Genomic DNA, 13,236 nt, shown 5'->3' with positions numbered 1-13,236 from the left:
GGGGGGGAAGGGGAAAAATATAGTTTGCTTCAATAAATTGCATTACTGCAAATAATCTAATTATTTTATTTTTAGGTAAGTGGGGTGAATCTGACTTATCGCTGCATAAGTGATTTCCACCAGCCTTTCCCACTAGCAGGGTATTATTGCATACATATCTCGCTTCTGACATGGCTACAGTGAGTAACTGTAGCAATCAAGCTCAGAGCACCTGAAAAGGAGCCTATTTCAGACTAATCTCTTTGAGGGTACTTCTCCCACTTTTCCTGCTGTAGTACACAGTAATAAAGACTTCTGCAATCGATGCTGGAAGCAAATGGAGAAGACTTGCTAATGTATATCTCTCTTTCTTTCTACGCAGAATCTCCTTTACTCTCATAACTCTGGAGAGAAAGGGGTTTATGTAAGCACAGTAGTGGAAACCTATTTATATAAAGCCATGAATAAAAAATTTCATACTGCCAAATACAACTGGAATCCTGTGTGATAATCTTTGTAAGCCACACTAGCTCCTTCAGAAATTGCTGTTACTCCTGTCAGAGGATGACTTTGCTGTACGGGAACATTTCAGTGGTATGGACACTATCCATTTGTCAGATCAGGTGGCAGGAAGAAGAGAGGAATGCATTTTAAGCCTGTGTACAAATATAAAACCTGCTTTCAGGAAACAATTTCCTTTTAGAAGGGCAACTATTAGTACACAAATCATTTGTCTTCTACCCGAGTTCCAGTACTACACAATATTAAAAAGATATTCTGTGCAAGCGTTAGACACACAGCTATAGAATGTCTCCCTGTGTATGCAAAACTGTCTTATACTTGAAAAGAGAAGGAAGGAGATAAAATTTTAAAGGACACATAAAATACTATATATGTTATCTTGAAATTTAAATACAGACTGTAACAGTCATTGATATCTATCAACCAGTTCTAGAAGATTACAGAAATAGGTCTTTTATAAGCTGAAAGTTATGTACATTTGAAGGAAAGTAACTTTTTTATTCATATAGATAATTTTCCCAGGAGTCAGAAACTCCTCCAAATAGTAAAATACTGTGGAATTACCTTCATTTGGTGATGTGAAAAGTGCTCTGAATCATCAGGTAAAGGATAAACCACAGAAAGGCTAATGAGCTTGGCAGGCTGTTAGTCTGCTCTGTTACATGAATTCCTGTGCCTTGCTCTGCATAAATACAAAGCAAACAAACCCACAAAGCTATCCCATGCTCCAAAATGAGAAGTTTGGTAGTAAGTTAGTTTTTGAGATGGTTCTTAAGTTTCCATTACTTCAAATATGGCATAATAAAATATGGTACAATTTTGACTGTTTATTAGTTTTGTATAATGAAATCTTTCATAGCAAAAAATCAAATTGTTTCTAAATTGGCTTTAAACTAGTTTCAGTCCTTGTTTGCTACTTTTGGCATTAAGGGATAATGAATAAAGCTGGCAGCCCATTTAGCAGGCAGAGATGTACATTAAAATGCGTGTTGTGTAAACTGATTCCTGTTGCTTTCAATCTACTTTCATTAATGTAAGATGGATCAGAGAAAGTGCACCAAAGCCAAGGGCATGATGCATTCGGAGTAGATTGGCTCTGCTGCAGGCTGAGGCTAGCTCATAATTCTAGCAATCTCTTTGGGGTTATTGGGAAAAGGGCATGTTGAACTTAAAGAATATCATTTTTTGTCTCGCTTTCTTTCCTCTCATACACATTCTCCTTCCAACATTTACAGGAGAGAACAGAATTCTCAGTGAAAACATCACTAGTTTTCCATCATTTCATTAGAAATGAAACACTTGTTGCAGCAAGAAACACAATCCACTGGAACAAATTACAAAGGCAGAAAAGGGATCTTTTTAATGACTTACTGTTAACAGACTTCCCAAAGCAGTCAGAAAAGGCCCCTTTTCATTTGAGAGTTTCTCACCTGGTATGGGCAGCTTCTGAACCTTCTGTTATAAGATATGCAATCTGAAGAATGATGGGGAGAGGAGCAGCAGCAGATGGGAAAGGGAACAGAAAAAAGGTAACAGTGAGCGGAAGAGGGAAAAGGGAAGAAAAGTAATGGAAGGAAACAAATGTGATCGTGAGGAGAAATAATAATAAAACCTAAAAAAAAAAAGTCTACAAAGAGCTCCAAATTCAAGGGTGTGAGTTTATGGTGAAAAGAGGTTACCAGGAGCCATGGAAATAACCCACACACATTTGCTGTATGCTGCATTGAGTTCATTCCTTACTCGTGCCTTCCACTACTTAAGTTCTGACACCTATTTCAGTGGGTTGGGGTCAATATTCTTTGTTAAGCATCGACAACGTTTGCTGCATCTCAGCATAAGCGGGCAGCTCTTGGACGCGCGACATTCCTAGGAGGGAATGAGAAGCCCCGGATTTGCTAGCGTTAGTGGTGGGGTGCAGCCTGGCGCTGTACCCCGCCGCGGAGACTTCGGCTCCTTCCGACAAGCCGTGGCACTAATCGTATCCTAAACCTGAGAAGGGTGGAAAGCTAAGAATAAACGAAGAGCTGGCTCCTGGCGCGGTAGATCAGGGGGCAGTGCTGATGAGGCCGGGGCTACGCTGCGGGGCGAGGGGCGGAGGATGGGCGGGTGGCAGATAAACCGCTTGGCTGCCCCGCCCGAGAGGGCGGGTTGAGTCCAAGGTGCAGGTAGAGATCGGCTCTGGAAGGCTGGAGTTCTGTGGGAAGTTGTTGTTGTCTTTCGTCCGCCCGCCCGCCCGCATGGAGACCCGGCTCTTTCTCGGGGCGCTGCTGTGTGCCTGTCTAGTGGGTGAGCGTTCCACTGGGCAGGGTGCGAGGATGGAGCGGGAGAAGAGGCAGGGTGAGGCAATCCTAGCCATCATTAACCTGCTACTGTTGCCTTCCAGCCCTATATCCTTGGGATGCCTGGGCGCAGCTCCCTGCCGGCGGGCACATGCCCCTCCTCAGGTAAGGGCTCGCCTAGGCGCAGTGAGGCGTGCGGCTTGCAGCCCTGAGGCGGGCAGGGTGGGGTGTGGTATGTCTGGGCACAGCAAACCGTGCCTTGTTCTCCTGCTCTCAGCGAAGGCAACTCCGCGGGACCTCGGAGAGAGAACGGCCTCGCAGCGACGGCGCAGGTTTGGAGCGCGGGCTGGGAGCTGCGAGGGGCAGCGGGCGGCCATGGCGGGTCTGGGCGCTGTGGGGTCTCCTCGGGGAGATGAGGCAGCCGGGACGCGCGGCTTTTCTCTGAAGAGCCCCCTGAGAGAAAGGCAGCCCCTTCCCGTGGTCCACTCCCTCGGACAGCGGTGCGACCGGGGCGCATGAGGCGGTGCAGCGCGGCCGGTCGTGCCGGAGATGGGTGCCCGGCTTTCGCACCCTGCACCGCCGCCTGGCGAGATCCCTCTGAGGGGTGCCCGGCGTCAGGGTAACGTGATTCTCGTGTCTTACCTGAGTATATGGGTAGGTTACCATGAAATCGTCAATGCATCTGATAGCGGTTGTACCCCTTGTGATTCTTTAGGACTTGTCCTTCAAACAGTGTCGAACGTGTACCTAATCCTGGCCACAAGGAGGCTTTGGTTGCAAGGGATCTCGAGGATCATCTAGTTCCAACCCTTTGCTATGGACTGGGACAGCCAGCCTGGTCCTGAATACCGCCAGGGCATCCGCAACTTGTCTGGGCAACCTTTCAGTGTCTCACCACCCCCCTAGTGGCAGTCATATATGAAAGGAAACTTGGGATTTAAAGTGTTGAAGCAGTGAGGGAAGATGGTAGCTAGACCTTCAGCTCATTCAGAAATAGTTGTATGTAAATATGAAGCATCCTTGCTCCAAGGAAAGCTGGGGTCTGGTCTGGCTTGCTCAGCAATAATTGCTTTGTGGGAGCCTTTTCACTTCTTAGTAAAAGTAAATGAGCTGGCAGTATCAGATCACTACAATTCAGTACTGGGTTTTGGATGTGGTTTGTCTTGGCAACCTGATTGTATCACTGATGGCATGTTGCTGAAATGTAATTAGGGTGTGTGGTTCCAGCTCCCTTGTTTGAGGGTGGGAAAAGGAAAGTTTGCTTTGTAGCCCTTGTTTGAAGCTCTGCAGAGGAGTTGCCTTTCTGCTTGCTCATTCTGGGAAAAGCTCGTCAGCGAAAATCAAGGCACATAACTGCGAACAGGTAACAAAATCAACCACTGATAAGAGCAAATGTTTGTGGGTTGAGGTTCCCCCCTTTGCACACCGCCCCCCCCCCCCCCCGGAATTGCACATACAATAACAGACTCTGCTTCCTTTTTGTTAGCCTTCTGAGCAGAAATCTGCAGTAATAAATAAGCTTAAGAGAAAGAAAAAAAATCACATATAAATAAATGTGTCAATAAATATATAAATTGGTTTTAAAAAAGGAGGAACCTGAGGAGTTCTAGCCGTTTGAAAGGTCTAAACCAATAATGCATTTTCACACGTTCTTGCTTTTGATAAGCTCCTTTAAGGTGAAGGAGTAAAGCAACAGTAAGCGATGGTAGTTTAGCCCTCTGCAGAATTTTATGTCCATGAAGATTTAGTTAATGACATGGCTTCTAAGACTGGTTTTCAGTCAAATATCTGAAGAGGTACTCAGAATGCAGAAAACACCTAATATATTTTAAAAATATTTGTGAAACTGGCCAATAGATGGAGAAGTGTGAATTATAAAACTCTAGGACATGAAAATTAAATGCAATAAATCAAGCTAAGTCCTCAGGTAAAATTATGTAGCCATAGCTGGTGTTGTTTATAATGTCAATTCGGAAAAGTTTTGCTTGATTTTTTTTTTTTTTTTTTAATATCATTTTAGGCATACACTGTAGCCAACTGTAATGTTATTTTGGAAATATTTTGCTCAGCTGTTTGTAGCACTGTACATATACATTGTGGCAGTTTATTAACAGATACTGAATTTGTCACTGATTTTTTCCTTAATGGAAACTTTATTCTATAATTTTGTCACTGAAATATGAACATTTTAGAGGATATAGCTGCTGCTCTTCATAGGGTGAATTGAACAAATAATATGAAATGGCCGTAACATTTGTGTTACTGTATTAAATGAATGAGGAAATGTAATTGACTCTTCAATAAGGAAAAACTTACTGTCATAAGCCATTGGCTTCTGAGGATCAAAAAATCCATGCTAAACTGAGAAAAAGGTTACTCACCCTAGATGTTCTAGAACAAAGATAGGTCATTATAGAGAAGGTGAGCAACATTGTTTTGACAAAGTCTTGCTAATTAGGACTTAATCTTCTAGCTGTCGTGAATGTGGCAATATGACCACATCATGACAAAATATCAGTGGATTTTTGTAACTTGGCTGAGCAGGCCTACTTTTCTGTTTTTTCAAGTAGATGATATAGGCTGAATTGTTTTTTTTTTAATTTGATGTGTTTCAAGTGCTAAAACTTAGCACTTGCAAGGGAAGGACCTTGTATGTTCACACATCATGCCTAAACTATGCACCATGCTTGGGTAAAACTGTGAAAGAACGTTGTCCCTCTAGTTTACTTAGATGCTGTGGGATGGCTAGTGACCATGACTGACTTTTACGCTGCTAATGTCTAATCTATGGATTCTTTGTTTTGTTTTGTTTTATTCCCTTAAAGTATTGAAGTGAATCCTTGACTTTGTACTCTGGTATGACTTGGTATATTTCTGGTTCAGAAGTGATGCACGTGCCACTTTGTAAGTAGTTTGAGTTCACAAAGAGTGCAGGGATTGTGACTGGCACCACTGACAGATGGAAGAATGACGTGGAAGTTGGATTAATAGATGAATGTGGGAAGAATGAAGGGGAGTTGAAGTATCATGACTTACTAATTAAAAAAAAAATAATTTATAAAGTAGAGCAGATTAAGACCACTAGAGCTCCAAAGGTATATTTGTTGGAGAAAAAAGAAGCTTCATTTAATATAGTATGGAAAATGAATACAACAAAACTTGATACCTTGCTGCCAGCTGTTGAAGGCAGAAGTGCTTATGAGAAAGGAAATACAGAGAATAAATGCTTTAGTCTGTCATAACATATTTTTGAATGTTAGGACAGGAGGAAATTAAGGGGAAGATGGTAGGAAATGTTTTGAAAACTAACCTGGGTGTCTATGATTTCTTGGTTGTGTTTTTTGTTGTTGTTTTCTTGTTTAAACAAACAAACAAACTTGATTCTGCTGTGTTTTGGATCATGTTCTTGGAAAATAATGTGAATTCAGGACTTTGTAAGACATTTTGCTAATTATGATGATGTTGCTTAGTGATTTATTTGGGCACATTGTTAATTAATTTAAGTAACTGTAACTGAGTGATAAGAATTTCCAAGGCAACAGAATGTTTATTCTGAGAATTGTTAAATGCATATGATGTACAGAGGCTGTAAATGAGAATGAAAGGGTATGGAGAAGGGCACAGAGGATAGTGTTTAGATAGTTAAGCCAACATGCCTAAACCTATCTGACTTAAAATCTGCCAACTGTTTTCACATATAATGTACTTTGCTCTTTTACTGAAGTCTGGAGTAGAGGGACTGCACTTTTTATTTTACAATAGTGTTTTTGATAGCTTTTTAGTAGATATGAGGCTGTGAGCTTACTAAAAATGGTGAATTTACTGATAGTCTGTGAAGAGATTTTTAAAGTGTCTTGGCTATAGCTGGTGATATCTTTGTTCTTTCTGAAAGGAATCTGGAATGGCAGTTTATAATGCTTCATCGACTACAGTGTCCTTATCTTGGAACAGGAGACTTCACAGTATGAAATGTGGACCATCCAGTAAGTTAATTATGTTTCTACATGATGTAACTTCAATTGCTCTTTATAGTCTGAATCAATTATTTCTCTGAAGAAAAAACAAAAAATAGCTAATACAGACCTTTATGGTAAGTGGGGTCTACCTTGATTGGTCTCAAAATTGTATTCAAATTGTCACATTCTTTTTTAGGAATGTGACAGTTTATCATGGGGTTTGATCTAGCTTTAAGTTTACCCCTGATTCTGGTTTGATCATTTGAAGGACGGTCTCTAACTACAGCTTTTTTAATGAAGATCTTTCAGCAGAGAAAACCACTTTTGTAGCGATATGCCTGAAGACGTGGATTGCTGCCTAGATGCCATTAAATTATCTGTCCTGTATCTCCTCTGTGCTTGAAGGTGTTTTTGCTTGTTATGGCTTTGCTGAGGTTATCTATTGGTTAGCAGGATGTAGTACTCTTAGTCAGCAACTTGCAGTGGTGGGTATTTGCTTGAGAAATTTGCATTTTGACTTTGTTTCATCTTGCTTTCAACAATGAAAAGGATAGGCTTAAATATCTTTGTTCAAGGGTAAAGATCCTCTGTGTTAGTTCTTCTGTAGAGCCCCTGTCACGCTTTTCTTCTACAAAGGAGACACATCAGGCAAAGTAATTCACAGTAATTTTAGCTAGTGATGCAAAACGTCTAGTTTCTTTTCAGTCAGCCTGATTGGTTGCATGCAGTTTGCAAAGAGAAGATGAGAAGTTTGTTGCCAATAATAATTGTTTGGTTCCCAAAGCTTATTTTTTTCCAAGTGAAAATTTCTTTAATGGGATTCGTGGATTTCATGTTCTGTTTCAGAGCGCCTATCTCAAAAAAGGGTATTTAAGATTCCTTGTGCTGCTGTTAAAGTGTGCAATAATAAACTTGCATATAAACCCTTTGCAGAACAAGACTTCTGTTTAAGAACTCCAGCTAAGGGAGTGTAGGTTCATTGCTTCTTAAATAGTCTTAATATTTGAGAAGGGGAAGATCAAATCTAGAAGGAGGAAGGATGAAATGGGTAGCAAGTATCACAAGTCAACTCAAAGTTTTGGCCCTTCCTATCAGAAGAGAGATGCAAGCTGCTATAGCTCTGCCCATGGACAGAGATTTGCACCAATAACAGGACATAGTAAAGATTTCCTTTTTTTATTAATTTTTTCTCTTAAACTCAGCAAGGTAGGTTGTAGTTTTTTTTTTTTCCCATCTATTTTAGTGATGTCTCTATGAAAATTATTGACATACTTATGAAACTTATTATAACAGGTTTACATTTCATCCTATTACAGTCAATTCTTGTTGCAGTAACATTTTTTTCTTGCTTCCTATAACTCTGTCTATATAGATAAACCAACATGTTTTATATGAAGCTTTTCTACAATGGGTGCATCATTTTTGTGTGCAATAGTTCTCTTTTCCTTTGTGTTGTATTAGTCAGCTGAAAGTAGTTTGGAAAGTGATGTAATGTCTTATAGGTCAATGAAACAAAATGTTGGTATAGTACAAATAAATGCTAAGGGATAAATTCTTGTGTTAGTTTTTTGTACCTAGGGAAAAAAAAAAAAGCCCAAACAAAAAACTTCAGAGCTGAAGCATATTGAGAACCTGGGACAGGAGCAACAACTTGTTTCTGGAAGAAAGTTTCAAACTACTACTGAAAATACCTAACAGGTCACATTTTCTTATGTTGAAATGCTGTAGCAGGCATGAGTCTTCAGTTTAAGTCACTGTTACTATAGAAGACACTTGTTCCTTACAGTATGTGTGTTTAAAGGCTGATTTCAAATGATGTACCAGAGCAGAAAATCTGCAGCTCACTGGAAGGCTCTTAGAATTCAAGTATTAAAATTGCATCCTACTCGTTTCACCTTAGTGTCAAAAAAGAAAATTTTACATCCTGGTGTAAGGAGACCTTTGTTGTCATTTCAAGGCTCTATTGTATCCTCCTGAAGCCTGCATGCTGCAGAAAACTTGTGCCATTACAGGCAGATGTTTTCAAAGACTGTGAAGCTGAAGGATAAAAGATAATGCAAGAAATATTTGTTGTGTTAGTTCTCCTGGAGTCAAGGAAGTGCCTGAGAGATTTCTAGAGAAAGTGTACTATGGAAATTATGCAGAGTTACAAAATACAAAATTTCAATAACATTGACAGCAAAATATAAAATACTCAATTTTAGGCTCAAAATATTGAATACTCAATTTTTTCTACTTTTATTCACGACTATAGGTCTAGCTGATGTTTGTTGCAAATTCTTATCCCAAACAGCTTTTTTTTTTTTCTAATCCATCAATAATAATCAATCTTTTTAGTGCTTCAATAAACATCAGGCAGACCTCTCTGCTACACTTGTGTAGAATTTTAAATATGTGTCATCTTTTAAAGAATCCTGAAACCTAGAAAGTTTTTGTCTGTTTCTGTAAATGACTTCCTGGAGCTCTGAAACTGTTTGGGCCAAAGTTGGTAAATAGGCAGAATCCTAAGAACTGAGGGACCAGGCTGGACCTTGTACCTTGTAGCTTAAGTAAAGCGTAATCACTTTCAGATCTCTAATCTATATTTTGACTTTTATGTGCAAGTGAATCTAGTAATCAACACCCTGAAAGGAAACCTGTCTCCAGTGATATATGTTAAACAATTTTTTAATGACATGTCTTAAACAGTAGCAAAATACAGAATTCCAACACTAGGAAGTGCTTAATATTTTACAGAAAAAAACCTATAGGAAGGTCCGTATCAGTCACAAATCTTCAGGAGTTAATAATGTATTGATGATAATGGTATATAACAGTGAGGTCAAAATTCATCTGGAGCATCTGGATTCATGTGATAGCTAAAACAAAAGTCAAGTGTTTCAAAGAAGAGCATGGTAATTTGAGTAGTCAGACATGTCCTTGAATGTGTTGGCTTTTATTTTTGTGAAAGCTTCAATTTAGATGTACATTTGATTTAGATCTTAACTCTTGTATGGGGTACAGGTACGTACTTTATTTGCACTTATCTCTGTGTGCTCCAAGAGGAGCTCCAAGTTTTATTGGCTTTATCTCCCTTCACGTTAAAGGGCTTCACGTTATATAAATTACTTTGAGCTGTACTTATTTAATAAACGTGTTACAAGATGAGAAGAACAAATAACAGGAACAAATGACAAATAACAGCAAATCTGTACATGTAGTCCATTTGCAACTGAAATAAGTTTGAGATCTTAAGTAATCATTAGAAATAAGAAAGCATAATAAACTAAGGGGACACAATATTATAGATTCAAACACATGAAATCCATTGCATCTATATCAATATTTCAAAATAAATACTCATTTTGATGAAGATGCAAGATGCCTTTGAGCAGTTTATTGAAATTGGCATAGTTGTGCTTGGAACCTAAGTGAAAAACATTTGAAAGGCCAACCAGCATTTGTTCAGACTGTAGTGTATTTCAAAATGGATTTTGGAGCTCCCTCTTGTTAGGTATACATGGTGCTCCTAAAGCATCTCTTTTCAGAGAAGGACAACAGTAGCCACCTCTGTGAAGCATGGACAGTGATCACTAAAAACACTTGCAATGAAATGCAAACAGGCTAGGTTAGTCTCCCTGTTTCAAAGGCTGCAATAAATAACGGGTGGGAGGTTCTGCTGCTGCTTATAGGGTGCCAGCTCTAGCCTGAAGTCTCTCACTGCCTGACTTAGTTCAGTTCCTTCTTCTTAATTCTTCACACAAAATTTCATGTGCCCAAGGGACTAAAATAATGTATTAACACATTAAGTGGGGTTGTGTCCTATTCAGTAATTACCAGATGGTTGGAGTATTTAAGCAATGAGAGCAGCAGAGAAGAATTCAGACCTGTGTTACAAGATGAACCCAAGTCTTCACCCCACTCAGTAAGGAAGGAATTTGAGACAAGTCGCTTCATGACAACAATGGTCATATTATCAGACTGAGCTGCAGGTTGTAAAGGCCTCACTGGTTAGAGATCCCATTATTACCTATTCGAGACAAATCATGTTATTTAGGCCTACTACTTTCCGCTAGAAAACTCTCACCAGTTTTCAATTTCAGATTCCAACCCAATGCACTCAACTGGCATAATGTCAAAGGAAAAAGAAAAGCTAAGGACTTTTTAATAGAGGTCACTTTCAGGTAAACGAAGGACACAATATTCTGCCATGACCTTTCCTAATTTTAACCTTCACTTACTGTAGATTTTTATTACCTTTTTGCAGATGTCAAAACATTTCTCATGTCCCTAGAAGGGACCTAAACTTCTGATATGATCATATGGGTTAGCTTATTTAGGGAGCTTATATTTCTTTAATGACAGAGTGAACTGTTATAGGATCTTTATTCTGGATTCCTGAGGAAGTGTTCCAGTGTTAGTTGAGCAGAATTGGATAATTAAAAAAGGCCACATTCTTTACAGTAGGAAGAGCACTAAATGTGATCTTAATCAATGCCATATTCCACTTGTTACTTGGTTAAGGATAGCTACTGTTTGCACTCGGAGATCTTCTGCGCAGTGTAGTGAAATATATTCTACAGTGATGTAAAAAGGGAGATAAATACAAGAACTATGTTTGTCATATTTTCTTGGAATCATATATGCATAGACAGAAGAGAACTTCATAAAGAAGAAAATACTCATCGTTGAGTTATTTAATTTCCGATTCACAATTGACTAACTCTCTAAAAGGGAGCCAAGGAGATCCTTCCCAGTGACAGCAAGGGTCCCCAGATCAGCTGACTGTGTTCACAATCTGAATAAATGTGGCTTGAACTAGGTTACCTGAGCCATGCTTAAAGGGGAATCATTCAACACAAAACATCAAAAGGGGGATAACTTCCTCTACAGATACAAGGAACATGACTTGAAGTCGAATTGCACATTATTGTAAGCGGACAGGCAATGGGGCATATTTTTAAAGAAGCAAAGAACAGAGGCATGATCTCTGATTACACAGGTCTCGCAACACTTGAGATGAAAGAGATCGATGTCTGCCTCTCTTGACAAGAGGAATAAAGCTTTTGCATTAGTGACAAGATTGGTCACTGTGAGTATGTAAATGAGATGGCTCAGTCCGAATAAATAGGGACCTTTCTACGTGGTGCTTGCATTAGTTTTTAAATTGAACTCATGCTGCTCGGGGAGGGAAAGTAGCTGTGTATTTGGGGTAGCTAGGCAAAGGAGTGTTCTCTTTTACTTTGTCCACCTGCCTTGTTCTTCTCAGCATGGTCTGTTTTCTTTTTTTTTTTTTGGGTGGTGGGAGCAATGGTGTGTTGAAAATAAAGGAATCAAAATTGATTGTTTGGATATTTTAAAAGTCTTCATGTAAGTAATTAGTATTTATAATGTATTTACAATACATTAATGAATGTATTTGCAATACATTAATGAAAATGGCTAAATAAACATTAATGAAGCCTACTGACAAATTTTGGCAGCACTCGGTAAAGAAGTGTTCTATAAACTTGTAACTGAAGATAATATTTTGTAAAATCTCATGGCCTAAAGTAGATGAGCATGTAAGCTTTCTTTTTTTAATTATGGTACACTGTAAATTTCTTGAAGTCTTCCTCTTTCTAACATTATAGCTAGTTGTGAGCATAGATCTTGTTTCTCTAAGTTTCTAGGACCTCAGAAAGCTGAAGGAACTTCAAAGATGATGTTTTTCCTCATTAAACTTCTACATTGACCACACTTGGGAAAACCAGCTGCTGCTGCTGCTGTTTGAGGTAGCCACACAAAAAGCAGTCTTAACAGCATTCTATCCATAAATTCTGACTAGTTTGCATGTGAATTAAATTTTGGGTGCACTATTACTTGGTGTGTACATCTGAAAGTAATTTGTGTGTGGTAGATACTTGCAAGCCAGGTGAGGTTTTTAAGAAGTCTTGAGTTTTTTTTGGAAGTCTTGCTCAAGTAGGAGCTGGAGAGTGTTTGTAGCATCTTCTTAAAAATGCTGTTTCTCATTCTTCTCAGAGGTTTACTTGCTTTGGGGTAGGAAACACTCACAGGACACCCTCCATGTGCAACTTGCTTTTGGATTATTTTAGTGTATTTAAAGCTTTTAGTAAGAGAGTATGGCTCACTGGCTTCTGTAATGATGCTTCTGTTGATGTTTTCTGATGCTGGCAAAGCAAACTGTGCTATAAAAGATGTTGGGAGGAAATTTGCATTGGTAAACCAGCAATAAAACAAGCTTCTAGAAGAGGGGAGAAGAATCAGTAGGGAGAATACAACCCCAGAAACTGATTTATTTTTCTGTTGCTATTACTGGAATCAAGATTTCAACATCCGTTTAATGGCAGTAGGATGCCAATGGTCAAATCTTGACTTCTTAGAAAACGTTTGTTTCCTTGCAATCAATTTATAAAAAAAAAGCATTTCAATTATTCTGTAAAGTAGTTCAGAATCTGCTTTTGATGTCTGTGTTTAGCGAATGCCGAAAGTGCGAACAGAACTTAAAGATGGTGTGGGCT

General features: G+C 39.1%; 1 protein-coding gene across 1 annotated transcript in view; it reads left to right on the top strand.

Moving 5' to 3' along the window:
- The first annotated feature begins 3,329 nt into the window (after positions 1-3,329).
- The window catches only part of OTOG (otogelin), a 97,086-nt gene continuing 87,179 nt past the window's right edge, over positions 3,330-13,236 (top strand). The window contains exons 1-2 of the mRNA XM_062608917.1: positions 3,330-3,434; positions 6,673-6,763. Coding sequence (XP_062464901.1) covers positions 3,330-3,434; positions 6,673-6,763 — 196 coding nt within the window. The remainder of the gene's footprint in view (positions 3,435-6,672; positions 6,764-13,236) is intronic.

The sequence above is a fragment of the Pezoporus occidentalis genome, unplaced genomic scaffold (genome assembly GCF_034315485.1).
Source record: "Pezoporus occidentalis ecotype Australia unplaced genomic scaffold, CSIRO_AGI_Poc_V1 ctg131, whole genome shotgun sequence".
In the NCBI taxonomy this organism is placed as follows: Eukaryota; Metazoa; Chordata; class Aves; order Psittaciformes; family Psittacidae; genus Pezoporus; species Pezoporus occidentalis.
The sequence above is the reverse complement of the archived record's forward strand: the minus strand, read 5'-3'. Positions and strand labels throughout refer to the sequence as shown.